Genomic DNA, 26,555 nt, shown 5'->3' on the forward strand with positions numbered 1-26,555 from the left:
CACAAATAAAACTTGCGACTCCTGAAATTTTTTTATTCCAGTTGTGTTTCAGGGTTCTTGATTAGTGAAAGATTAGTTTCATTAGCATCACTATCATCCGAATTAGAATCCTGTTGGCATTTTTGAGATGCCAGACAAGCGCTTGTTTTTGATTCATCTGTATTCAATTTAGGTGGTGAATCTGCCACAATATCGATTACAGTCGAATATGAATGTTCTGACCCATCATCTTTATCATCAATATCGTGTGGTATGTGCATACACTGTTCTTTGTTTGAATTTCTAAAAGCATCTAGACTCTCTATTTCAAATATGGGTTTAGAAGTTTTGAAAGATGTTTCGTCAACCGGTTTTAATAGGTCTTCAACTAGGTTTGAATCATATACAATTTCTACTGATTCATCATTGTTAGCACCGATATGATTAGTATTCTTATTACCATGTTCTTGTAGCTCAAAGTAGCAGTATTGCTTTATATATTTCAAGTTCAGGAGGAAATTACTGGATTCTAAACTGCTCAATTTCTCAGCCCTGGTGAGTCGAAGAACACAATTTGATAAAGTGGTCAACATATCCGTATTGGAGTTTTTGAATGATTTCAACAGTGCCATTGTTTTACCCAAATCTGAGTTATCAGATTTCAAGTATATAGCGGTGAATAAAATTAGTTGTTTCCCAATAAAAAATGGCGTTTCTCCTCTATTCAAAAGCATTATCAAAGAATATATTGAAGATACAGCAAAATATTTAGTTACCGATATCTTTTGCATATCTATTGGTTGTAGATCCTCCTCTCTATCAAAATATAGAGGGCCAGCCTCTACATCACTATCATCAGATACTTCCATTTGAGCAATATATGATTTTTCCAAATCATTATATCCCTCTCTATCAAATTGAAACCCTTTAGATTCTTCATTGTAATCACTACAGCTATCCAGGTTTAATGGTTTATCATCCACTTCCACCAGACATTTAAGTCGTTCACTAGGAATTGTAATTTTCATTATTATTGAGTTTTTTTCTGACTTGCAAATCAGTGCATTAGCCATATTATTTGCATTAAATTTAGTTTCGCTTTCATCACTTGAGAGTTTAGATTTTCCTATACCATACTTTTCAACTTCCATTTTATAGACCGACAGTTTTTCAGATACAGTGTTCGGAGAAGAAAAGATATCATTAGATAACCGAGCTCCTACTGGATCTGTATTATGGCATGCTCTTTGAAAATTTGATCCTGTAGTTCGATTCTTCTTAATGTGTCTCATTGAATCGTATAAATCAAGAAACAAGTTTAAATTTTTGGTGTCCTGAAGACCCGAAAGATTTATCTTGAGGCTTTCAATTGCTCTTTTCAAGGTATTCAAGTCTAATAGAAACAGTTCATGGTTTCCAACTTGGTATTTTAGATCCTTTATATTATAATGAGTACTTACCAATTCGACTAAATTAACAGCGGCTCTTGTATCACCATTAGATCGTCTCACTAATAAATTTAAACAATTATCGTCATATGAAAGAGACCGTAGATTCCACAAAACTCTTCTTCTAATATTTTCGTACAATATGGCCTTTCGAATCACCATGTCGATCTCATTGGGCTCTAAAGCTTTCAACTGAAATATTTGGCAACGAGAAATGATAGCTCTACGAATACGTACCTCAGGATTTAAGGTTGTTGCGCCAATAAAAGTAAATACACCCAGTTCAATAAACGGTAATAGGAAATCTTGCTGAGTTTTAGTAAATCGATGGATCTCGTCAATAAATACAACAACCCGGAGATAGTCCATTTCTTTCATTGACCTCTTTCGATTTTCCTTCTCAATTGTAGTCAGTAATTCCTTTAAATCACTCACAGTAGCATCGGTTGCTGAAAATTCAATGAATACGTAACCTGTTTCCTGAGCCAAAATCGAGGCGATGGAAGTTTTACCAACACCTGGTGGACCATGCAATATCATGGACGGTAAATATCCCAATCGTATAAAATTTTTAATCGACCCATTATGATTATTGATTAAATGAGTTTGACCAACAACTTCGTTTAAGATTTTTGGTCTAGTAACTTCAAATAGCGGCATATTCTCGAATATTTTTGAATCTAGCCCTTTTCGTACTGCCTCTTCATCTGACAGATTGTCGTCTTGAGTTTCAATTGTTTCCTTCTTCACGTTTTTCTTGTCGTGGTTTTCCGAATATTCTCTCCTTACATCACATGTAATAGTCTGTGTTACGGTGTTTCTTTCATTATTATCAATTATGTCCTGGGTTATAATAGTAGAATTGAGAGAAGCATTTGCATCCATATATGATCTCGAATTATCATTATGCTCTTCCTGTGTGTCTGGTTGGCTACCAGTGTCCTGGGGACTATTGTTCTTTGTCGATATGTTTGCAAGTGGTTGTGTGTCAGATGAAATCAGTCGATTTATTGAAGTATTCTCATTAGTGATCTCACTTTGTAAATCTACATTCAATTTTATATTCTCATCACACTTCGTATATTTACTTTCATCGTTTTTCTTTTCTTTAACATGTACCATATCTATCATATCTGTCATATAGGACCGCGTTTAACATCATTTAGAAGCTATACAAGCTAAGATTATGGTTCAAACTTTTAAGATAAGAAAAGTAGTTTCGAAAAATATTCGAATTACTCACGCGAATACATTTTATATATCTTGATTGTGTTTAAGTCTAATAGTATACATTAATTATGTCATAAGTAACAGAGTTAAAATTTTATACGAAAATTAGTTCCTAGTTAGGCTACTTTTAAAAGTGTTCCTCTGATACAATGTAGGACTGTTGAAGAATAACAAGACCAGCCCGTTAATACTGGATATACTTCAAACTTCATGTATTCATATTTGGAGATGGTGATGTACCATTCTTACTAGGATCATTTGAATTCATCTTGTTTTGGGGTTGTATATTCTGAGGTTGCTGGTTGTTATTAACAGACATAAAAAGTTCTAGGGACTTCATTGGTGAACTGATATTATTTGCTGTTGAGAATCCCATCAATGCTCTAAGATGTGACATTACGTCTCCTATTTGCAAAACTCTGAATGCATCTTCATGCAACCCACAAGTATCAGACGATGCTATAGCGGTCGAAGATTGGCGTAAGTACTTAGGGAATTCTTGTTGACTTTGATCATCTTCTTCCTTTCTGTCATTTTCATGTTGAGATTGGGAAAAATTGGCCCATTGTCTTTCCAAAGTTTCAAAGTTGACAGAACTTTGAATATTTGAACATTGGCAGTCTATCCATTCAATGCGAAATTCTCTATTCATTAACATTTTAAACGTTCCAGTAACATTCGATACCGAACCGTCTGCGTAATTGTATTGTATAGATAACCGGGATATAATAAAAATTGAGCTGTTATTCATTACTTGAAACTTTAACCCTGGTAAAGTAATCGATAGTTTAGAAACTTGACCCGATAATATTTGAGCGAGAAAAAATCGTGGTGCCGTTAACACATTTAATTCAAATTGGCGAGGTAATGTATGCTGTTGTGCATCCAAAGTGAATTTATGATTAGCCGATTTGCTTGCATTAGAAGAAGGTGCTGTAGTTAATCTCACAGTACATGAGGGAACACAATAAAGTTGTATAACCTTTTGCCAGAATCCTAATTTGGACAAGTTTTCATATGATTCATTACTTATTTGATCAATTAGATTCAATATACGGATAACACCTGCATTACCCAAATTCCTTTTAAAAATTTTTGCATTTAATTCATTTTGCATTTGTTCTTGTTCTTGATTTCTAAAGAACTGAGGACTATTTGCTATCGGCTGTTTTTGCATTGGGGAATGTAACTGACCTCCTTGAATTTGGCCTTGCATTGGCATATTTTGCTTCTGCTGAGGCATCCCCGGACGTGGCTGGCTCTGTGGAGTCGGTTGTTGTTGTTGTGGTACTATTGGCGTGACATTACTGTTGATGGGCCCACCATTTATTTTCTGTCCTTGCTGTACTGGTTGTTGAGGAAATTGAGGTGGAAATTGGCCTTGCAAAGGGGGTTGTGGTTGGTTGCCCATCTGGGGCGTATGCCCCTGAGATGTACCCGCTGAATTGTTGCCTGTTCCTGGAATAGGTGCAGAATTAGGTCCCGAAATAATTCCATTTGGACTGAACTGTCCCATCTTCGCCATTGGTGCTTGTCCCGTCACTGGATTCCCCTGTTGAATCGTCGCAGCCCTATGCATTCCAGGCCTCTGGGAAACACCCTGCTGTGGTAGTGGCTGTTGTTGCTGTATCTGGGGCTGTTGCATTAACGGATTACCAAAATTTTGGTTCTGCATCATCGCTGCCATGGCCTGATTATTGTTATTATTATTGTTCATGCCAGCCATATTCATATTCATCCCTGGCATATTCATAACATTCATATTCAGATTTCCATTCATACTACCTCATATGCTTTTTCTATGCTGTATCTCTAATTTGATGGGATTCTAACTATATTAAATGGAAATCTTGGGACGTATCTTGTGTCGAAAAAATTATACTTTTGTTCTCTCGTACTCTTATCAATCACTTCTATTTGGATCAGTTCCAACGATATTCAGCGAATCTTTATATTTAATTCGTACCAATCGTTATAAACAGTCTTCTATGTAAAGTGAACAATATTCAAAGTCAGTTTCAAATCGAAAGCGGCGCCTTTCTGCTTCTTTTCATATCTTAAACACTATAGAAGGGCCCTGAATTTAATTTTCACCGAAGTTGGTATTGATTACACGTGACTCGGGGTCTTTTCGATTTAGTATAGAACCTACCTATATAAATACACTAATTAGGGGCTGGGAAACGTAAGACAGAGTTCCCATCAAGGGTGGTAGTGTTAGAAACCCACCTGAAGAAGGCTGGATGTTCCAAAGTTGGTCGTCTAGGCTTTAATGCCAGTTTTAATACATCTGCACTACCTTCTTTATCAGCTGTTTCTCTAGTTTTGTTAGCTCTTCTCTTCAATAACTTGTTCAATGTGTCCCTTTTTTCTTCTTCTAGAACCTTCATCTTGTAATCCTGTCTTCTTCGGGCGCTCTCGGCCTTTTTAAGCGCGATCTGTTGTTCTGTTTCCGTCTTCTTAGGTCTGGCCTTCTTTGTATTAGTCATGTTATCGTCCAACTCAAGGAACTCCTTTTTCTTGTCGACTTCTTCTTCCATGTATCTGGATCTTTGTCTTTCTGTCATTTTGGATAGGTCTGGGTTGGCACGAGGATTGTACTCGACTTCTTCATCAGTTAGTATCAAATCCTCGTCAAGATCTTGAGGTTGTACTTCGGGCTCAGGTCCACGGCGGGATTTTCTGGTTGGTTTCTGCCTTTTAGGCGCATCTTCGTAGTCATCTTCGTAGTCGTCTTCTTCTTCTTCTTCATCGTAAAGTGTCAATTGACGTTTCCTGGTTTCTCTTGTTGTTGCTGGAACTACATCTTGCTTTAATCTGCTTGATGTTCTGGAGCCAACCTTTGCTGGGGATACCAGCTTAGGTATTTCCTCTTCTTCTTCTTCCCTCAATTCTAAGTCATCGTCAATCTCATCGAGATCCTCCAATTTGTAATTATCTTCTTCATCACTAATGCTTGGTATTTCCTCCTCTTCTTCTTCTTCTTCTTCTTCCTCTTCTTCGTCATCTTCTTCATCTAGGTCTTCCAAATCGCCTTCGTCTTCTTCGTCTTCTTCTTCACCTTCATCATCTGCTGGTGCTTTCTCGTCTGCAGCTTCTTCTACATCACTTGATTCTTGTTCTTCAGCTTCGTCTTCATCCTCGTCTTCGTCTTCCTCATTTTCTTCATCGCCAGCCTGTTTGTCATCGCCGTCGTTGTCATCGCTCAACACTGATGATAAGTCTGAGTCCTGATCTTTGGCATAGTTAAGATTATTATATTGCTCACCAGCTTCTTCGTCCTGGTTTAATGCTATTGCCGATGAATCTGCCTCAGAATATCTTTCTTCATCATCACTGTCATGTATTACAGGAGGCATATCGGTAGGTTTACAATTAAAGGAAGTATGCCTATTTCATTAAATCTACGTTTTCTAGGTATCTTCAATATTGGACATAAGCTTACACAAAATCACGCGAAGTATATAGATATGGCCTTATATGAATAATTAATGCTACATTTCCTCTTGTTCTTCCAGTATATAGACATCTTATTATAAATTCAAGTTCATTACTTGTTAATGCAATTAAAAATTTTCAAATGGGCAAAGACATAGCAAAAAGAATTGTCAACAAGATGATATGACGATAACTTCCAATCAATAGAAGAAAACGCTTATATCTGGCCACTCATAAATAAACCCTTAATGCTTCTTATTTCGTTCTTCGTATCCACTGCTAAATTTCTCTTTCTAGGTGCAGATCCACTTGGTGAATCGGTATTGTCGGCCGTTGCGGTGAATAACTCGTTGGAGTTGAAATACGTCAAGTCTGCCTTATTCTGAAAGTCCTTCAAGGCAAAATTGACTGTTTTGTAGCTTGGTATCTCCTCGGAACGATATGCTTCACAATTTTTCAACACTGTGGCTAATCTGGCTAATCTGGTGGTTAATCTGCCTTGGAATAATTTATCGCTTTTGTTCAATTCTTCCTCTTCTTCACTTATAGTCTTGTAACTGGTGGACTCCAAGTACGAGTCATTTGTTTGGCAAATAGCGTCGGCATATAACTTTCCACTTCCATCATTCTTGTTTATGGCCACAATAGGTATGTAACTAACCCTTCCGATAAGATTTAAATAGCAATCACGAAGCTTACCACGAAATTGTTCAAGTAATTCATAACGACGACTGGCTGTGGTCTCCATCAACGGCTTAAGGACAAATAACCCTATTATATACGCCAATGTCAATGTAATGGCTGAACCATGCGTCAATTTAATCAAGAATGCTAATAATTTGGATTTACGACCACTATATTGATGAGGCGATAAAGTATACGTGCTGGGGTCGTAAGCTGACTCTGGTATGGTGAGAACAGGTACTCGTGACATTATAGATGTTTAGTTAGTAAGGCAAGCTCTCTTCCCTCTTCCTAGGAACATCAAGTTGTATGTAGTTGATATCAATTGGAGTGAATAACCTCGGCTCCAAGATTCGACAATATACAGGAATTCTATATCGATATCAGACCTGATACACCGTTTAACTGTACTAATGATATGTTGATAACTGCTTTATTAAATACCATACTAGGACTATCAATTACAAATTGATTATAGAGATTAATGCGCTTCATATGAACAAAGAAAAGAACTGATAATGTGATCATTTCGATATATCATCATGACTCAGAGATGGAACTTTGCAAACTGAACGAACTTGATTTTTGAAAAGAGTATGGAACAAAACTACACTTTAACAATTTGGATTTTTCAAGCTTTTTTTGAATAACAGTATGAAAAGTAACTCAGGTGTTGGGATACAAGAAAATGAACAAAAGTATATCGTTAGGTGTGAACATGGTGATCTTTTTGATATTTCCAATGTGGCTAAAATACTATATGTGGTGGCCCTTCTGTCAACATAATGTATTTGTTTGAATATCGCAAGGAAAAGAAGGTTCTGGGAAGGAAATATGCATCATACGACTTATTGAAGGTGCACATTCCATGATTCACGAAGAACTTCTGCTGCCTAATATTAGTGACATTATGATGAAAAAATATGCAAACTTGTGGACCATAGGAATAAAAAATATTATACAAAGGTTTTCAGGAAAATGATGGATGGAAGTTTGACAAAATGGGAGATTTTCCCATGGGATAAAGAAGCTGAGTTGAAAGTCCAACGGTATTTAGAATACGGTAATATTTCTCCAGAAAACCTTGTATATAAACCAACAGGAGGTAGCAATGAAGTCGAAAAGACAGCTTTAGGGACGATGGTGAGAGAATGTGAGGTCCGATTCGAGAAGATAAATGGATGTTATATCGAAGGGCACAGTTACCGATGCTGGGGAAGATCTCGCCATGAGAAAAGAGACCCAAAGTGTCGCAAAGGAAGGATCGCAAAGGTATTGATTCATTCTTATTTCGAAAGGGAGCTGTTGAGACGCATTTTTTACAGAGACGGTTGAAATTCCGATTGCCTACGGTATGTCATGTTGTGGATTTAATGGTACATTGTCATCAGGAATGTGCTCCTTTATTTATAGACTATGTTTTATGGCTTTTGTCTAGGTATGAAAGGATGCAATGTAAATAGATAAAAAAATTAGATATGAGTCTGTAACGTGGCCTACAATATATTAATAAAAGTTCCTATACCCTCAAGCTGGGTAATAACTGTTCTTAAATGACTTGCTATTTACAATATATACATGCGATCTCATTAATCATTAAAAATGGTGCGAATTAATCTATGATGTCCCCTACGTTTTCAACGTATGGTTTTCTTTTAAATGCCTTAGTTTTACTTTTCCTGTTATAATATCCGTGGCTGTTACTGCTATCAAAGTTGACCTTACCGTCGGTGCTGAATGCATTTCTCAAATTCTTGCCTGTTCTTCTGCCAGAATTCCCCACGTTTGTTCCTCCCATATTGACACTCTTACCGTAGGTAAGACGTTTCCTGGCAAGCTCGATATCATTTATCATCTCTTTCTTGTGGACGAGACTCTCTTCCTTACGCTTTTCACCCCGAAGACGGATCCGCTCCTCCTCCGTATCACTGGGAACCCAATTTGACTTCAATATTCTCCTGATTGCCTCCGGCGATATCTTGAAATGATTTGAAAGCTCGATCGTCTTCATATGCGGCATCTTATCTTTGATATTTCTTATGTCCTGGATCTGCTGGCGTGATAGCCTATGCGTCGGATTCCACTCTCCGTATCTCTTCCGTATAGTTTCATCTCTCTTGGTCCATTCTGGCAATTTCTGCTGCGCTTCCTTTTCCTTCTGCTTTATCTTGATCTTAAACATCTCTTCTGATTTATCTTTCTTGGTGGAATATGCCTGTATTCTGGTTATACCACCTATAAACCCCCCATTTCTCGGTATAACCCTCCTCAATGGAATTAATACCCTGAACATCACCTTCAATATCCTGTCTAGTTATCTCTATTCAATATTAACTGATGTACAATCTATGAAAAATTTCTATCTAACAAAAAAATTTAATCAAAAAAATTTGAATGTGCGCTACACAAAACTTCTATGATGATTAACAAGATAACATAACAAATATGATAATTAGTACTAATTACATTTTATCATATAACTAAGATATAGTAAGTTTGAACTCTAAGAATTAGATGAATTTCTTAAAAAAATTCTTAGGATCAACTCCTACTGACGAGGTTGCTCTGATTCCGTCTGGGAGGTTATTTCTTGCAAGATCGCCGCAATCACCAAAAGGAGAGTTGGAATGCTTATACAATGATGCATTTGCTTCAATTAGACAGACAACCTCACCATTTTACTATCAGTTATGTATAACGAGAGTTTATCAAGAGGGAGAGTTAGATGCACATGGATCGAGTGGATTTGATGATTCAGATGACTCAGATGAAGATGATCACGATACGCCCCATTCGATTAGCGATGCTAATGCAGGGGGACACTCGAAAGATGAATGGAGTTTCCCTATTCTGGAAGAATTGAAAATTCACACTTATGACAAAGCAGATGGAAGTAAGACCTTGGCATGGAAGGATTTGAACGGGGATTTGGGAGATAAATTCGAATTCACGGTGGACACCGACATCAAGATAACTGAGTTCGATTCGTTTATGTTTGCATTGTTCAAGTGTTTATTTGAACTGAAATACCACAAGAGCTCTTTAGGTATCACCAATATGAACCAATTGCAGGAGTTTATTTACAACCCGAAATCCGAATTATTGACATTTGAAGACCTTAGAGGCGACTTCCTGAACTATGAGGACGACGAAGGGTCAGAGGATGTTGACTCGGGGGATGATTACCAGTCTGTGTCATCTGTAGATGAATTCCATGATGCTGAATCCCGTTCGACACCAAGCGCAACAAATAAATCGCGAGCAACATCCGAAAAATCTCCTACTAAGTCAACTAATGCTATTCCATCTGAATTTTCTTCGAAAAAAGAACCTTTGAATAAAGGAGATGTACTCTATGAATGTTCAAACTTCGATTTACATTTGTTTGATTCTGATGCAGGAGTGTTTAACCTTCAAGTACCAAAGCCTGAAATGATCCTCAAAATAATTGAGTTGGAAAACTGGACATATTCATTGCGTTTATCAAGTAATCATAAGTCGAAAAAAATCGATTTTGAATGTATTCTCAGTGCTGATATGAATCCCACTTTCAATTTTGAATACCTATCATTCATATTCAATCACTTTGTTAAGAAATCAGAAACTCAAACATTGGCATATTCCTGGTTATTGAAGTTTTCTCATTTCAACGAACTACAAGAGTTTCAAGTCAATTTCATGAAGGGCATGTGGGAATCTTTAAATAAAACTAAATGGAATAAGAGTCGTCCTTCAGAACAAAGTTATGTTCTCGATGCATTCTCAAAACTTGCTATCGATGATGAAGATCTTACAGAAGAGGATAAAAAGGAGATTAATCAAATGAGTGATGACGATATGCTAATTGACAATTACAGCGATGATGAAGATGCTATCAACAAATTGGTTAACAAGAGTATACGTGGTGAGACAAAGCCTCATCAGAAATATGACGCTGAAGAAGATGACTTTGGTGATTATGATGAAGAAAATCAATTAGATGCTTTCAAGCGTGAACAAGATAAAAATTCGAATTTATCGGTCGGATATGCAAATGATAGATCATACGTCGTAAGAGGTGATAAATTGGGAGTTTTCAATAATAATAATAACAATTTGAATTATCAAACCACCATTTCGAATTTGAAAACTTTGGATGGCAAAAGATTTACACCTGAACAAGTAATGCTACATATGCAAGATCAACATATGATCATGGCTAACAAGAATATGGATAACAAGCGACTCTACAAAATGGATTTAAACAGAGGAAAAATTGTTGATGAGTGGGAAGTGGATGATATCATACCTATTGAATCGTATGGTCCAAACAGCAAATTCTCTCAGTTGACTGACGAACAAACATTGACCGGTATGTCAAAGAATAAGTTATTCAAAGTAGATCCAAGATTACCAACTACCAAATTAGTTCAAGGAGGTGATAACTTAAGAACACCTAATTATAATTTTCTGGCACTCTCTACTACTGAACAAGGTTACCTTGCAGTCGGTTCAGCAAAGGGTGATATTAGATTGTTTGATAGATTGGGTACAAATGCTAAGAGTTTATTGCCATCTTTGGGTGAACCTATCATAGGAATCGATGTTTCAAATGATGGAAGATGGGTTTTGGCTACTTGTAAAACATATTTATTATTGGTTGACGCCAAGGTTGGAGCTAACCAGAGAAACGAAGGAAGCCTAGGATACGTTAAGTCTTTCGACAAGGATAAGAAACCTAAACCAAGAAGATTAACTATTAAACCTGAGCATGTTGCATATATGTCCATGAAAACCGAGGGCAAACCATTACAATTCACCAAAGCATACTTTAATACCGGTATTGATTCAAAAGAAACTACAATTGTCACATCCACTGGTCCATATATTATTTCGTGGTCATTGAAGAAGGTCTTGAGTAACAACTCCAGTAAGGAAGATCAACCATATTTGATCAAACGATATGATCAAAACGTCATTGCCGATAATTTCAAATTTAGTTCAAATTCAGATGTTATTATTGCGTTACAAGATGATGTGTCGATGGCGAATAAGAAGAACTTCCGTAAAGCTAATAAAAGCTCCTTATTCTCCAGAGATAATATTGTCAATAACTATTAGTATATAAATATATAGTTAATAAATACTTGCGTGCATTAATAGAGTCAACTGGCTTCTGTTAGAGAGATAGCTAAGACTGTAAATCCATAGACTTCGTTCTGTCCTCTTAAAATGGATAACATCACCTCTTCCTGTATTTATTACACTTTTCTTTGTACAAGATTTCTGATTATCGGCGTAGCATTATTAGTTGCTGTTTTACTATAGGGTCGTATGGCAAATTTGAATAATAGCATTAACCTTCGTTCTTAGCGTTTTCCAAAGCCAAATGATCTCTTTAACTCATCGTACCAAATTATTCTAAATGCATTAAACTTGTGAGCTCTCGTGGGCTTATAGTCTCCAGCTTCCATCGTTTTATGAACCTCCTCATGCATTGGGATTCGATTAATTTTAGCATGAACCCGACGAACATAATGATGGAACCTCGGTGATTCCATTAAGTACCTATATAGCCATTCTTCGAGTGATCTTGGCGGTGGCTTCATGATAGGTACTAAATAGGCAAGTACTAATTGAAAAATTAAACACGATAAATTTAATCGCACCTTTTTTTATTACCACGTAATTACTTCTTCTCTTACTTGTTCAAGATAACAGTTCTAGTACGATAATATTATAGAATATAAAGGAAAAGATGATCACAGATGACCAGTTAAATACGATTGTGTTGACTTTTGGTATTGCTTCGGTAATTTTGATATTGATTTATCACACTATCTCGACGAATGTTAAGAACTTGGAAAAATAATGATATTTATGAATCAACAATATCCATTGACTTAAACCACCATTCAATCCGATCCCTTATCCAAAAGATAGTTACAATAAGAAATTTTGAGCTGTTTTTACCATAAAATTTCACCTTTACAAAACCACTGAAATATCAGTTTCATCCACATTTCATCAACACAATTCTATGCCCCCACTTCAACACCCCCATATTACAATTCATTCAAAATTCACTTTCCGTTGACTTAGACGGCGTGTATCCCACGTCTACCACTTACATAATACTTCTACCACGATTCTACGAATGAGAGAACTTTTATCGTTTGTCGATGAACAGGAATGCCAATTTGTTTCATAATGGAGCAATCTCTTTACAACTATAACCCAGTATCCTGCAACAATTCAGATCATCTACAATCTACATTTATTCTTATATAGCTCTATAGATAATGTAAAATAGCAAATTATATTTTAGTCGTGTACTAAACGTTGATATGGAAGATCAAAAGTACGTACATTCAATGTAGAACTACAATTAAAGCAGAGTCAAGCATGGAATCGGTAAAAAAGTGTTCCAGGTGTCGAGGAAAACGTCTAGACGAAACAGAATTTGAACTATTCAAGTACTCAACCTGTAGTAAGTGTCGGAATAAACGAAAAATCGTAAAACAGTTTCCAGCATTGGATCAACAGTCGGTCGACTTCCACACTAATACATTCCACAAGTTCAACAATTACCTAGAAATCCTAAAGACAAACAAAAACACCGACTTGTCAAACATCAAGTTTATGGAGAGTGTAAATGACGACGAATTCCCCATTTACACCATAACGGAAATAAACCAACAGACTAACCCCAATGAGTTCTACTCGAACATATCGAAAAAGCTAGTAAGACGCTATATTGATCCCATAAGCATGGTCACGGGCTACAAGTTCCCCATTAGAGACTACCACAAGGGCGGAATTAAAACCAAAAAGGTGTCGTTGATGTTTATTTGTTGCCAGGATAAGACCAAACAACGCAAATCTCGCAGTAAGCAGCACAAGCGAGTCAGCAACAAATTGAAAATCTACAACTGCTTCTCCAAAGTAAATCTCAACTACGACCTATTGATCGGTGGTGTAACCATTGCATACACTCACAAATGCCACTCAAACAACGCTGTAGACTACGACGACCCCTCAGACCACCCAGATCTTAGAAGTGACATACACGCACAAATACGAAATGATCCTGGCCACTCCAACGACGATTTAAAAGAACCTGGGGAACTAGACCACTTCAACGACTCAATCCAGTCAATAGCGGCTGCTGCGGTCGAAAACAAATTCATAAACATAGATGATCGCTTAATCAACCACTAATTGCCGGCCAAGCCGTCTTCGGGCTGGTGCGACTTTATTCCTGTCATTGATAAACAAAAAATGGTTCTCCGAAAACCACTACTACACCCATTATCGCGTATCTACACATTATCACACAGCCGCCAAGTGTGGTGTCGATAACAAGTGCACGGTGATAACATTCTTATCCCCCGGCTATCGGACTCCGAACCGCATGTCTGTGCCATAATTAACGCATCGAATTGCATCACTCATGCTGTTACTGGATACCATCATGTTTCATATTGTTCGTTATCCGAGTGCACCACAATCCGTTTGTCACAACTGATATTTCGACTGTTCCAGAATACCATTTGATCCGATTCTCCACAGACAGGCCATTACGGGCCATACGACTTTACCTTTCGTATAATATTCCGTATCTCCCCTCTGCTTATCATCCGATTTGAGATCATGCTACTTACATCTGCTGACATTTAGTGGTCATACTAGCAACTTTAGTCCTACATTTAAACCTGTAGCCAGAAACCTTATTGTTTATGCACGTATGCTTGACCGTTTATATGCTACACTTGCCAGTTAAAATCCAAAACGGTCACAATGCACAACCGGAATTTTATTTGTGGATTATGGCTTGTAACCAGCAGGTCCTTAAAAAAGTTACATGATGCAGTGTACGTAAATTAAAATAATTAGGAGCCTATTGTTCATGGCATTGTGGGCTCGCGCAATTATTTTATAACCGTTAGAATTTAGTTTATCGGAACCCCACTATTAATTATCATATATAACAGATATAGGAGAATTATTTTACAAAAGTACTATTTTAATTAGAAACACCACTAAGATGTCAAACTATAGGATATTTCCTATAAGTGAACCAGACATAGCTATAACTCATAGGAATAAGGAAATACCTTGCGAATATTTAATATTGGATGAAGAAAAGAGCCAGAATGTGCCTAGCCTAGAGGACATAATTAATGATAAAAGTGTTGGTCCGTTTAATAGACGAAATTTGGTTCAATATTTGTCAAACAGTCATTGCCTTGAAAATTATGAATTCGTAGTGTTCATGAATAAATTTTTGGCTGAAACAAGGAGTGTGGAGAAGAAGAACGCATGGCAATATATCATGATGACTTTCGTGCTAGAGGATGCCCTCAAAGAGATTAACCTACCATGCAACGTAAGAAATGGGCTTTTGGAATGCGAAGGGGAGTTTCCGAGCGAAGATTTGGCGTTGAAGGCCAAGATGATAATCTACGATCTTCTCTGCGATTCGTACCACGAGTTTGTCAAGTTGATGAAGCTCCAGATACAAGCAGACTGCTACAAGCATAAGCCCCAAGGGTGTAGCAGAGAAGCTGGAGAGTTAGAAAACCACGAAATATGCTACAGACCTAAAGGACACAGTTTTGCGTTCGAGCTGTTCTCGCCATTGTCATCTTCGCATGCGGTAGAATTCGACGACGCCGACGTGAATGAAATAACCCATACTAACAGCATGGGTACATCTAGGCACAACAGCACCGGATCTAGAGGGTCGTCTATCGGATCTTTGGTAGATTCTCTCAAGAATAACGATTTAGTCAATTGGAGAAAAACCGTCAAAAAGCTCAAGATTAGACGATTTCTGAATGAAATATGACTACAGCCAGTCACTATGGTACTGGCTTCAACACATCAAAGTGCAAAGCACTACAAATGCATTATGGATATGATTTATGATAGATAGATATAGAATGATAGATACCTTATTCCAGCTTATCAGTTTAGTAGAAAAGGCACACGGCCTTAACCCTCGCATTTCCCATTGCTTTTACTAGCTCTTGTAATCCCTCAGCCACACATACTAGAAATAGTATTATCTAACGTTTGTTATCGTGACACGCGATGAGCAGAGCTTCTTCTCCACATTCTAACCTCTGCTATTCAAAAGGTGTACAAATGTCTAGATTCTGCTACACAATGCTTATTAATGGGAGTTATTTTTACCTACTGACCCTTGATGTACCGGTTTACCGAACGGCCATCCTCCCGATTATATTTTTAAGCCAGTCTTACTAATGAGACCTACCAATCATTTTCTACACGGTCGTTAAGTTCTGTCCATATTCAAATCCTGTTTTGAGTGGCCTATTATAAGGAATCTCAATCATACTTGTAACCAGGCTATCGACCAATTACTCCAATAATCCGATATATCGGTTTTAGTTCATGCGTAATAACAATAGCCCTAAAACATATGCAGTAAAATTGTTTGATTCATTTGAGGATGTTTAGAGAATCCCCTCCTGGTGTTGCACACTGCAGGGTTCTAGTACGGTGTATTTTGACATGAATTCGTATAAAAAACACTAGCTACAGTATCACAAACATCCCTTGGTCAAAATTATCATTTGCTCATTTGTAAACAATGTGGGGACACTCCTATTAATATTATTTCATGAAAGGATAGCCGTAACCTTATAAATAGCTTTAACGAGGGGCGTGTGGTGTGGTTAGACTTACCGTTTCGGTCATATTGAGAAAATTTTTAGGTTTCTCTATTATGGAGTATGCTTCAATGAATGATCCTAACTGGATCAATAGCCATGCAGATCAACGTAGGAATATAATACGTTTCTATAGATAGTACCAGCTTATCTAATCGCTTAACATGTGTCAGTGATCGAGGCTTTTTTTTGCATACTTGTGACTTTCACATTACACCTAGTTTTAAGGATAAAATTCCATGCATAGAAGACGGGTTGATAGCATATGGTGATGCGGACTAATTGTTAGATCAAATAGTGATTTATGGAAGCCATCGCCAATGTAGAAAAAAAATACGTTGTGTAGTTAAAGGTGATATATAATAGGAGCCCCAGTAATAAATTAACATGATTATTTTCTATGAGAATAGTTGCGATTATAACAAGAAGTCTATGAGAATTCATGGAATTGGTATAGAAGGCTACATATATCATATTCAAGAGAGATGTACGAAGAAATAGGAAGGGATTCGGGTGGAGAGAAAGCACTTCCACAGTAATTTCTCGGTATTAAGACTCGCATGGCAAGAAATCTAAATGCGGTTACACAGGCGCTCTCAGTGATATTGTAAATTTCACGAGAATCAGGAGATGTATTGCCAATTCTTCTATGGTTCCATATACACAAGCTCCTAAGGAATATTCGCATAATAAGGCTCTAGTTGATTTTGGGGATCAGAAGATTTCCAGTTCGTCGATTCTATTCTTAGAGGATACTCGGTAATAAAAATCGCTAAAACCTCTCAATTTATAACTAAACCCAGCTGCATACCAACTACTTGAAGTTCATTTAGAATAATTTCATTACTTAATAGTTTTGTATAAAATAAATTGATAAGAATCTTACTAATTCGGAATAATTCTGAATTGATGACTTAGTATTACTGCGAAATTCATAAGTTGTCGTCATAATGCAGATTTTGACTTACATGACATAGAAATGAAAAATATAATTAACAAATTATTAGTGACATATTATTAATTTCGTTTCCTTTAAACTTTGTTATAGTGGCATTGAAGTATAGTATGTATGCAGAGATTAAGAGAAGCTAATTATCTAACTTGCTGGACTAACCTTCATCTCCAGCACCTATTTAAACTAACATTTCTTCTCACAGATTATTCCACCCGCATGACATATTAGAGAATCATACATATATAATCATGCAGTATCCTAGACCCCCTAGCCAATGATACTACTTCTACTTAAAGATTTGATGGGAATATAAAAGCTCTTCTGAAGTAGTAGAATTTACAGATTTTAATATCAACTTTTCTTAATCAGTTTAAAATGAGATTTAAGATCAATTGGCTTATCTTTTTTTACTTTTCGTTCGGCCTATGTTTGAAATCTGAGGCCAAGAATCAATTAAATCCTGTTGATATAGATATTGGCTTTTATAATAGCATAGTCAATGGGGATACACACAAGGGATTTCTGTCCAATATGGGTTTTAACTTCACGTTAGAGGATTGTAAGGCGATGGGTCTTTGTCCTATAAATATGGAACCCGGTGAAGAATTTATTAAGAATTTAATAACCTTAGACACGTTTGAAGTCCTAACTTATGTAGTGAGCAAGTATGAAGATGAGTTAAGACAGCCCATCAACGATACTGCTTACTGGTATGAGTATTCTAACAACAGGTTCAAAGGTAGACCGTTAGGGCAAAATGCTGTACCAAAAGATTTTCATCGTGTAGATAAATTCAGGCTAATTATTACGATTCCTATCTACCTACTTTGCTCTGTGGTTACTGCCATTGTGTATCTTAATAAGAGAAAATTGCTTGCTACAATGAATTTCAAATTCTCAAACATTTCCAGGACTTTATTCAAATATCTATCTGTCAAATTAGTATTTGGAGTCATATATTTAGTTTTCTTGGTCATGTTTGATAATTTTAATATTCAACAATTGGGAGATTATAAGGTTTTAGTTGTATTGACTATTTTCAAGTACATATTGGGTCTTGCGAGCTTCCTTTTGGTGGTACTTTTTGCTTTTGGCTATTGCACTTCATTCTTCACGTTTACCAATAGAAGATCCGTCTTATGGAAGGTATGTGGCATAACGTTATTGTATGGTATTCAAAGCTTTCCGAAGTATTTCTATGAGTTGCAAGATCTTAAAAACGATATGCTTATTTACCTAGACAGGTATAGAAGCAGATTACCAGTTCCATTGGCTGTTGGGTTTATAATACTTTACGTTGTGATCCTATGTGCCCTCGCGTATATTGCATATGGTACATACAAGCATTCTCTCAAAAGAGATGCTAGGTTTTTACTTTCAATTCAGATCATATTAGCTGCATACATTTTATCTCCTCTCATAGTTATTCCTGCTGGCCGTTCATCTATACCTAATTTTATCAAAAACAAATATTTGTTAAATGATCGAGGAGCGCAGGAGTCTTACGCGAGAGGTGTTCATGTCCCTGATGTTGTTGAATTGTTCGCAATAGGTGCATTGATTTATATATGGAGAGATTTGAAATATGTAGAAAATGATGGTGATGGTTATGATAAACTTGACAACAACGCATATGAGTTAGAAGAAAACCATTAGAATTTTTTAACAGCCTATTGGTCATAGAGTACTTACTATCCACTAATTTTAAATTTATAGAACTATAATACATACTCTGATTTATTTGATGCGAAAAAATGTAAAAAGTATGCAACCACTCCGACAGCGGAGTATGAAGCTTGTATCTCTTAACTCACTTTCTAATTGGTAAAAGCTTCTATATTGTATTTAGCCAACATATCCACTTAAAAATACTTTTTTGAATCTTTTCGATTTTTTCAAGTGCAATTCATAATATTTGATAAAATATACAAATATGTTCAAATATGTTTAAAATATACAAATAAATACAGCCATATCGATTCTTTGTTCTTAAAATTGTTAAAATTGTCATATTGACTAACATACATTGGTTTACATATATCTCTAATAAAGATCATACATTTATACCCGATAAATAGAATTAAATACAGAAGTGTGCAAGATTTTATTTGAACCATTAAAAATAAGCTCGTCTATTCTATTGTCTTGCTCTTTCCTTCAACATTCTCAACTCATATTCTGATTTTTGACTCCCTTTTTCTATAATAAGATTTTTTAATAGCTTATTCTCCATTTCAAGCTGTTGTGTTTTAGATTCGAACGTTTTTATCAACTCGTTTAAGCTTTGTATTCTATCCTCCATTTGCTTTTCTTTCATCTTTTTCTTGATACGGAACCTTGCACTTGCGGCTGTGTTTCGCCTACGTTTGTCTAACTCAGACTCATGACTGTGTTCATCAGAATTGCTTGCCGCGCTATTGGCAGCATCGCTGATACCCTGACCATCATTACCACCATCTACACTAACTGTGATGCTAGGAGATCGAGTGGTGTCTCTGTGTGGTTGTGCGGCTGGTTGAGTAGGAGGCAAGTTCAGTTGGTGCTGTGCCACCAAGGCCGATAATAGCTCGATTTGATTTTGAGAGAGCCCTGCAGATTCAAGCGAAGACTTTGCACCCGGGGGCACAGGCCACTTAGGCAAACTGGATACGTTAACATTCGGATGTGGAGGTTCACCAAACCCGTTGTGATGTTCGTGGAAGTCGTTATTACCATGGCTAGCACTGGTTCCTGGTATGTGGTTCCCGATAAGATCATGGTCCAAGGCTCCGTTCAAGTCGTTATTGGGTATCTTACGCCCGTTGCTATTACCGGAACCGTTCTGGTTATGATTGGAAAAGTCATCATTACCATTATTTCCATGATTGTTGTTCAAATACGGTGAACTGGGCTTCTTGTCCTCGTCAGGAAAGATAAACGAGTCGTCCGCAAACGCAGCCAAATCGAGTGACAACTGCCCGTCCATGTCCAAATTAGGTGTAGGCTCGCCCGTGCTACCAGAGTTGGTATGCATGAAGTTATCGATGTACACTAACTGCTCCAAAAGCGAAGAAGACGTAGCGTTGTTTTCTGGAACCGTACTGGAGTTCTCAGTCGGATGCGATTTGTCGTGGGGCAAATTCAAGTCTCTTGAGTTATTCATAGTTACATTTGGTCTTCTATCAGGCGTAGTTGTTGCTGTCAATGTATGTATCTGTTAATCAACCCAATGTCTCTTAATATGTCATCTTTAGTGACATCTGACCCTATATATTTGATTAGTTATCCACAGATTCATAAAATTGGAGCCAGATTACGAAAATACACGTGACAGATGAGCATAACCACGTTAAGGGAATAAGACCAACCGAAGATTGTCATTTAGAGCAACCCTGTTGAAGTGTGCCACATGCCACAGACGTCAGGACACCCGATAGCACGCCCTGCCGGACATTGTTTGATCTATCGGATTTTACGTCTCGTTTTTATGCTACCTCTGCTTTCGATCTACTTCGTAGTCTCATTCAATACTGGTTTTAAATTACTATGAGATCTACTGCTTACACGCTCTACTGACCATACAATTGTGTTAGGTGAAAAAACCATTTATTCGCCTGAATCCATATACTATACACCCGTACTAGCGTATCCTGTGTGCCCATATATCTAACCTAATCATATTATATCATACACCGTAATAAAATGCGATTTTCTTTTGCGTTCGCTTTTGACTTTTGATTTTTGATTTCTTTAGTATGTGAAGGTATCTCTATTTTTATCGTTTCAGCTACCAGAGCCTACAAATTTATTTTTTAGCCTTTAACTTGATAGCTAATGGAGACTGGTTAGCGGCTTTCAATCTGTATTCAGCGAAAGTTCTGAACGAGTTACCGTGGGTAGGCTTCCATTTGAGGCCCAAGTTACGGGAGTTTTTAGCAGCATTGAAGGCACTGCCGGCGACAGATTCCTTTTGGAAAGCGATTCTTGAAACGGTACTAAAGCTTCTAGCGGCGATCATACGAACTAATTTGGGTATCTACAGACTAGAAAACAAAATTTTCAGATGAAATCAATGGGGATTAGCGAAATTTATAAGGTGCAAATGAAAAAAAAAAAATTGTAGGACAAATGGCGCAAATGGGCCACAACTACCGAGCATCAAGCATGGATTGCATGATTTTTCTAAGCAGCAACATAAAAGTAGGCAGTAATGGCGTTAGCTGTGCCATGCACACTTGCGCTATCTAGGAAATCGCACGAATCGCAGAGAGAGCAGCTCTTATCGCAGAGGCATGTGAAGGTCGGCACCCGAACACCGAGCAATTTGGCGGGAGGGAAACTACTGCGGGAACAGCGGGTCTGTAAGCCCGCTGGAAGGTGGTACATCGAGTGGGTCGGTGATACGACAAATAATAGAGAGGACTCCCACGAGGAGTAATCGGAGGTAGGTGGACAGTGAGGAGTTGACCAGAGTATTGGTGCAGGATGTAACCGGTGTATGGATTTAAAACTAATTAATCCGCATTACGATGGAGATTAATGTGCGCTTCATGGGTAAGGATGTGAATTGATTCTGGTGTAAGGATGGGCGTGTGTAAAACCACGATCTTGGAAATACCCATATAACCGACCAACCTTACGGATTATCCCCACCAAAACCCCACCGTCCGCCCTGACTATTTATCCGAGTGCACTAATCGCTGGTTTTGCTCGCATTCGTAGTGTCGTTCGTACTGGTTCGTATGTCGTTCGTATGTCGTTCTTGTGTCGTTATGCCATCCTAGTCTTTTCATTCTATTCAATACTGCACTAGACATTCATCACTTCATCTCCGGGTCCTCTTATACGGCTGCCATTCACTTCTGAAGATCATTGACTCTGTCTACTTCCCTTCACCCATGCTTCGGGAGAATTCCGATCGACCAACTGCTAGATATCGCTCGAAGCCCGCACAATATATACTCGCAGCCCTCCCCGGACATTATATCCCGAAGAAGTATTGACGTAATTTTCTTGAGTCATCTGGGCCGAGGATAATGTGGGCGTTATCGGCGTCGGACTTTCTAGCACTCCGAAATGACTCGTCGGGCAAATGATATCCCCTATTCTCATCCACTCATACGAACTACGATCTAGTACCCTTCATCGCCTAACGAGACCACTTACAATCCCCCAACGGCTATACAGCTCCTCTTTCACACCCATTGTGTCCTCTATCCTTTTATCCACCTCCCCGGACGTCGTCCTCCACCGTTGCTGGTGGGTGGATTTGTTCGGAGTAATAGTCACCGTGCCAAGCGCTCGCAACGCGGAATCGTCGTCTTTTTGTCTCCCTGGGAATATCACGATCCAATCAAATGATAACTTTCAATCAACCCTGGAGTAATACCTACAAAAGTGACTCAATTGACGCCGAAAAAAAAAAAATACATAACTCTTGTTTTTTTCATATATAAGGGAACAATTATTCAAATTTTTTTCAGTGGTAGTTAGATATAGTGCTATTGGTATTATTGGGAAATTATTGTCATAACGCAAACATCCAACATGAGCGACGGTAATGAACACAAGATCAACCAGATGAGAAGGGCATCAACGGTGATGGGTCCTATGAATAAGATCTTGGTTGCTAACAGAGGGGAAATCCCTATCAGAATTTTCCGTACTGCTCACGAATTGTCGATGCAGACGGTGGCTATCTATGCACACGAGGATAGATTGTCCATGCACAGATTGAAGGCAGACGAATCATACGTTATTGGTAAAAAGGGACAATTTTCCCCAGTTCAAGCATATTTGCAAATTGATGAGATTATCAAGATTGCTAAGGAGCATGGCGTTAACATGATTCACCCTGGTTACGGATTTCTTTCTGAAAATTCCGAATTTGCCAGAAAGGTCGAAGAAGCGGGTATTTCGTGGATTGGACCTACTTACAAGACCATTGACTCCGTCGGGGACAAGGTTAGTGCCAGAACATTGGCCATCCAAAACGACGTGCCAGTTGTCCCAGGTACCCCTGGACCAATTGCTGATGTCGAAGAAGCCGTCAAGTTCGTCGAAAAGCACGGTTTACCTGTCATCATTAAAGCCGCCTTTGGTGGTGGTGGTAGAGGTATGAGAGTGGTCAGAGAAGGTGACTCTGTCAGCGAAGCTTTCGAAAGAGCTGTTTCTGAAGCCAAAACCGCATTTGGTAATGGTACCTGTTTCATCGAAAGATTCTTAGACAAGCCTAAGCACATTGAAGTCCAATTGTTGGCCGATAACTACGGTAACGTCATCCATCTTTTCGAAAGAGACTGTTCTGTTCAAAGAAGACACCAAAAGGTCGTCGAAGTAGCTCCAGCAAAGACGTTGACTAAGCTGGTCAGAGATGCCATTTTGACCGATGCCGTCAAATTGGCTAGACTGGCTAACTATCGTAATGCTGGTACTGCTGAATTCTTGGTTGATGAACAAGATAGACATTACTTCATCGAAATTAACCCAAGAATTCAAGTCGAACACACGATCACCGAAGAAATCACCGGAGTTGATATCGTTGCTGCTCAAATACAAATTGCTGCTGGTGCATCTTTAAAACAATTGGGATTATTACAAGATAAGATCACTACCAGAGGATTTGCTATTCAATGTAGAATTACCACTGAAGACCCTTCGAAGAACTTTCAACCTGACACAGGTAAAATCGAGGTTTATAGATCTGCAGGTGGTAATGGAGTCAGATTAGATGGTGGTAATGGTTTTGCTGGTTCAATTATCTCTCCTCATTACGATTCCATGTTGGTCAAGTGTTCGTGCTCTGGTTCTACGTACGAAATTGTTAGAAGAAAGATGTTGAGAGCTTTGATTGAATTCAGAATTAGAGGAGTTAAGACTAATATTCCATTCTTATTAGCCTTATTGACAAATGAAACATTTATCAATGGTGATTGTTGGACTACTTTTATTGATGACACTCCATCCTTGTTCCAAATGATCCGCTCCCAAAACAGAGCCACTAAGATCTTGAGTTACTTAGGTGATTTGATCGTTAATGGTTCGTCTATTAAGGGTCAAATTGGTGAGCCTAAGTTAGACACGGAAGCTTTAATTCCGGATTTGCATGATCCTCAAACTGGTGTTAAGATCGAGATTCACAATGAAGTTGCTCCAAGAGGCTGGAGACAGGTATTATTAGAGGAAGGTCCAGAAAAATTCGCTCAAAAGGTTCGTGAATTCAACGGTACATTACTTATGGATACTACTTGGAGAGATGCACATCAATCTTTGTTAGCTACAAGAGTCAGAACCATCGACTTGTTAAACATTGCTCCTACAACTGCTGTTGCATTAAACGGTTGTTTTGCTTTAGAATGTTGGGGTGGTGCTACTTTTGATGTCTGTATGAGATTCTTATATGAAGATCCATGGAGCAGATTGAGAAAGTTGCGTAAGTTGGTTCCAAACATTCCATTCCAAATGTTGTTAAGAGGTGCTAACGGTGTTGCTTACTCTTCATTACCAGATAATGCTATTGACCAATTCGTTCTTCAAGCAAAGGAAAATGGTGTTGATATTTTTAGAGTTTTCGATGCATTGAACGATTTGGAACAATTAAAGGTTGGTATTGATGCTGTCAAGAAAGCCGGAGGTGTCATTGAAGCCACCGTTTGTTACTCTGGTGATATGTTAAAATCAGGTAAGAAATATAATTTGGAATACTACTTGAATGTCGTTGATGAAATAGTCAAGTTGGGTACTCACTTTTTAGGTATCAAAGATATGGCAGGTACTTTGAAACCAAAGGCTGCCAAGATTTTGGTTGGTGCTATTAGAGAAAGATACCCTAACTTACCAATTCATGTCCATACTCACGATTCTGCTGGTACTGGTGTTGCCAGTATGACCGAGGCCGCAAAGGCCGGTGCTGATGTTGTTGATGCTGCATCTAACTCTATGTCTGGTATGACTTCTCAACCTTCAATCAATGCTATCTTGGCTTCGTTTGAAGGTGAGGTCGAAAGTGGCTTACAACCCTCATTGGTTAGAGAGTTAGATAACTACTGGGCACAAATGAGATTATTATACTCATGTTTCGAAGCTGACTTAAAGGGTCCAGATCCTGAAGTCTACCAGCACGAAATCCCAGGTGGTCAATTAACTAACTTATTGTTCCAAGCCCAACAATTAGGTTTAGGTAGCAAATGGTTGTTGACAAAGGAAGCTTATAAGACTGCCAATAAATTATTAGGTGATATCGTTAAGGTTACGCCAACTTCTAAGGTTGTTGGTGATTTGGCCCAATTTATGGTCTCAAACAATTTGAGCGAAGAAGACGTTACTAAATTAGCTAGTGAGTTAGACTTCCCAAGTTCTGTCTTAGATTTCATGGAAGGTTTAATGGGTACTCCATACGGTGGATTCCCAGAACCTTTAAGAACTAATATCTTGGGTACCAAGAGAGCCAAGTTAAATAACAGACCTGGTCTCAATTTACCTCCTATCGACTTTGCTGCCGTTAAGGAAGAACTCGTTTCTAGATACGGTTCTAATATCAATGAATGTGATATTGCTTCACATGTTATGTATCCCAAGGTCTATGAAGATTTCAGAGAATTATCAGAAAAATACGGTGACTTATCTGTATTACCAACCCGTTTCTTCTTGAAGGCATGTAAAATTAATGAAGAAATTGTTCTTGATATCGAACAGGGTAAGACTTTGATCATTAAGTTATTAGCTGTTGGTGAAATTTCACAGCAGACTGGTACTAGAGAAGTTTTCTTTGAATTGAATGGTGAAATGAGATCAGTCACTGTTGATGACAAGACTGTTTCCATTGAAACCAAGACCAGAGCCAAAGCCAGCAGCCCTAACGAAGTTGGTGCTCCAATGGCTGGTGTGGTTGTTGAAATCAGATCAAAGGTCGGTAATGAAGTTAAGAAGGGTGATCCTATCGCTGTTTTATCCGCCATGAAAATGGAAATGGTTATCAGTTCTCCAGTTCTGGGTAAAATTGGTGAAATTCTTATAAAAGAAGGTGATTCAGTAGATGCTAACGATTTGATTGCCAGTGTTGTTAAATAATCTAACTAGACTTAGCTTCAGTTTATGTATATTTCCTATTTATTTATTTAATTCTGTGATGTTTAATTGTTACGTTTAAATGCACGTTTGTTATAT

General features: G+C 37.8%; 13 protein-coding genes across 13 annotated transcripts; 6 read left to right on the forward strand and 7 right to left on the reverse strand.

The window, feature by feature from the left end:
- Positions 1–32: 32 nt before the first annotated feature.
- Positions 33–2,558, reverse strand: AC631_03024 (uncharacterized protein; the record flags this gene model as incomplete). Its single annotated transcript, XM_015611853.1, has 1 exon — positions 33–2,558. The coding sequence occupies one exon, from the start codon at positions 2,556–2,558 to the stop codon at positions 33–35; it is 2,526 nt and encodes an 841-aa protein (XP_015467307.1).
- Positions 2,559–2,865: 307 nt separating this feature from the next.
- Positions 2,866–4,437, reverse strand: MFG1 (Mfg1p; the record flags this gene model as incomplete). The annotated part of the gene is made up of 1 exon (XM_015611854.1): positions 2,866–4,437. One exon carries the CDS (start codon positions 4,435–4,437, stop codon positions 2,866–2,868), a length of 1,572 nt encoding a protein of 523 aa, XP_015467308.1.
- A 385-nt stretch (positions 4,438–4,822) lies between these two features.
- Positions 4,823–6,016, reverse strand: AC631_03026 (uncharacterized protein; the record flags this gene model as incomplete). Its single annotated transcript, XM_015611855.1, has 1 exon — positions 4,823–6,016. The coding sequence occupies one exon, from the start codon at positions 6,014–6,016 to the stop codon at positions 4,823–4,825; it is 1,194 nt and encodes a 397-aa protein (XP_015467309.1).
- A 296-nt stretch (positions 6,017–6,312) lies between these two features.
- PEX17 (Pex17p) lies at positions 6,313–7,029 on the reverse strand (the record flags this gene model as incomplete). The annotated part of the gene is made up of 1 exon (XM_015611856.1): positions 6,313–7,029. The coding sequence occupies one exon, from the start codon at positions 7,027–7,029 to the stop codon at positions 6,313–6,315; it is 717 nt and encodes a 238-aa protein (XP_015467310.1).
- A 731-nt stretch (positions 7,030–7,760) lies between these two features.
- Positions 7,761–8,114, forward strand: AC631_03028 (uncharacterized protein; the record flags this gene model as incomplete). Its single annotated transcript, XM_015611857.1, has 1 exon — positions 7,761–8,114. The coding sequence occupies one exon, from the start codon at positions 7,761–7,763 to the stop codon at positions 8,112–8,114; it is 354 nt and encodes a 117-aa protein (XP_015467311.1).
- Positions 8,115–8,391: 277 nt separating this feature from the next.
- AC631_03029 (uncharacterized protein) lies at positions 8,392–9,072 on the reverse strand (the record flags this gene model as incomplete). The annotated part of the gene is made up of 1 exon (XM_015611858.1): positions 8,392–9,072. One exon carries the CDS (start codon positions 9,070–9,072, stop codon positions 8,392–8,394), a length of 681 nt encoding a protein of 226 aa, XP_015467312.1.
- Positions 9,073–9,293: 221 nt separating this feature from the next.
- VID27 (Vid27p) lies at positions 9,294–11,879 on the forward strand (the record flags this gene model as incomplete). The annotated part of the gene is made up of 1 exon (XM_015611859.1): positions 9,294–11,879. One exon carries the CDS (start codon positions 9,294–9,296, stop codon positions 11,877–11,879), a length of 2,586 nt encoding a protein of 861 aa, XP_015467313.1.
- A 1,521-nt stretch (positions 11,880–13,400) lies between these two features.
- Positions 13,401–13,979, forward strand: AC631_03031 (uncharacterized protein; the record flags this gene model as incomplete). Its single annotated transcript, XM_015611860.1, has 1 exon — positions 13,401–13,979. One exon carries the CDS (start codon positions 13,401–13,403, stop codon positions 13,977–13,979), a length of 579 nt encoding a protein of 192 aa, XP_015467314.1.
- An 826-nt stretch (positions 13,980–14,805) lies between these two features.
- On the forward strand, positions 14,806–15,609 carry RGS2 (GTPase-activating protein; the record flags this gene model as incomplete). The annotated part of the gene is made up of 1 exon (XM_015611861.1): positions 14,806–15,609. One exon carries the CDS (start codon positions 14,806–14,808, stop codon positions 15,607–15,609), a length of 804 nt encoding a protein of 267 aa, XP_015467315.1.
- Positions 15,610–17,786: 2,177 nt separating this feature from the next.
- AC631_03033 (uncharacterized protein) lies at positions 17,787–19,067 on the forward strand (the record flags this gene model as incomplete). Its single annotated transcript, XM_015611862.1, has 1 exon — positions 17,787–19,067. One exon carries the CDS (start codon positions 17,787–17,789, stop codon positions 19,065–19,067), a length of 1,281 nt encoding a protein of 426 aa, XP_015467316.1.
- Positions 19,068–19,548: 481 nt separating this feature from the next.
- Positions 19,549–20,553, reverse strand: MET4 (Met4p; the record flags this gene model as incomplete). Its single annotated transcript, XM_015611863.1, has 1 exon — positions 19,549–20,553. One exon carries the CDS (start codon positions 20,551–20,553, stop codon positions 19,549–19,551), a length of 1,005 nt encoding a protein of 334 aa, XP_015467317.1.
- A 642-nt stretch (positions 20,554–21,195) lies between these two features.
- AC631_03035 (uncharacterized protein) lies at positions 21,196–21,408 on the reverse strand (the record flags this gene model as incomplete). Its single annotated transcript, XM_015611864.1, has 1 exon — positions 21,196–21,408. The coding sequence occupies one exon, from the start codon at positions 21,406–21,408 to the stop codon at positions 21,196–21,198; it is 213 nt and encodes a 70-aa protein (XP_015467318.1).
- A 1,529-nt stretch (positions 21,409–22,937) lies between these two features.
- Positions 22,938–26,459, forward strand: PYC2 (pyruvate carboxylase 2; the record flags this gene model as incomplete). Its single annotated transcript, XM_015611865.1, has 1 exon — positions 22,938–26,459. The coding sequence occupies one exon, from the start codon at positions 22,938–22,940 to the stop codon at positions 26,457–26,459; it is 3,522 nt and encodes a 1,173-aa protein (XP_015467319.1).
- Positions 26,460–26,555: the final 96 nt, after the last annotated feature.

This window comes from Debaryomyces fabryi (assembly GCF_001447935.2).
Source record: "Debaryomyces fabryi strain CBS 789 chromosome Unknown contig00060, whole genome shotgun sequence".
NCBI lineage: Eukaryota > Fungi > Ascomycota > Pichiomycetes > Serinales > Debaryomycetaceae > Debaryomyces > Debaryomyces fabryi.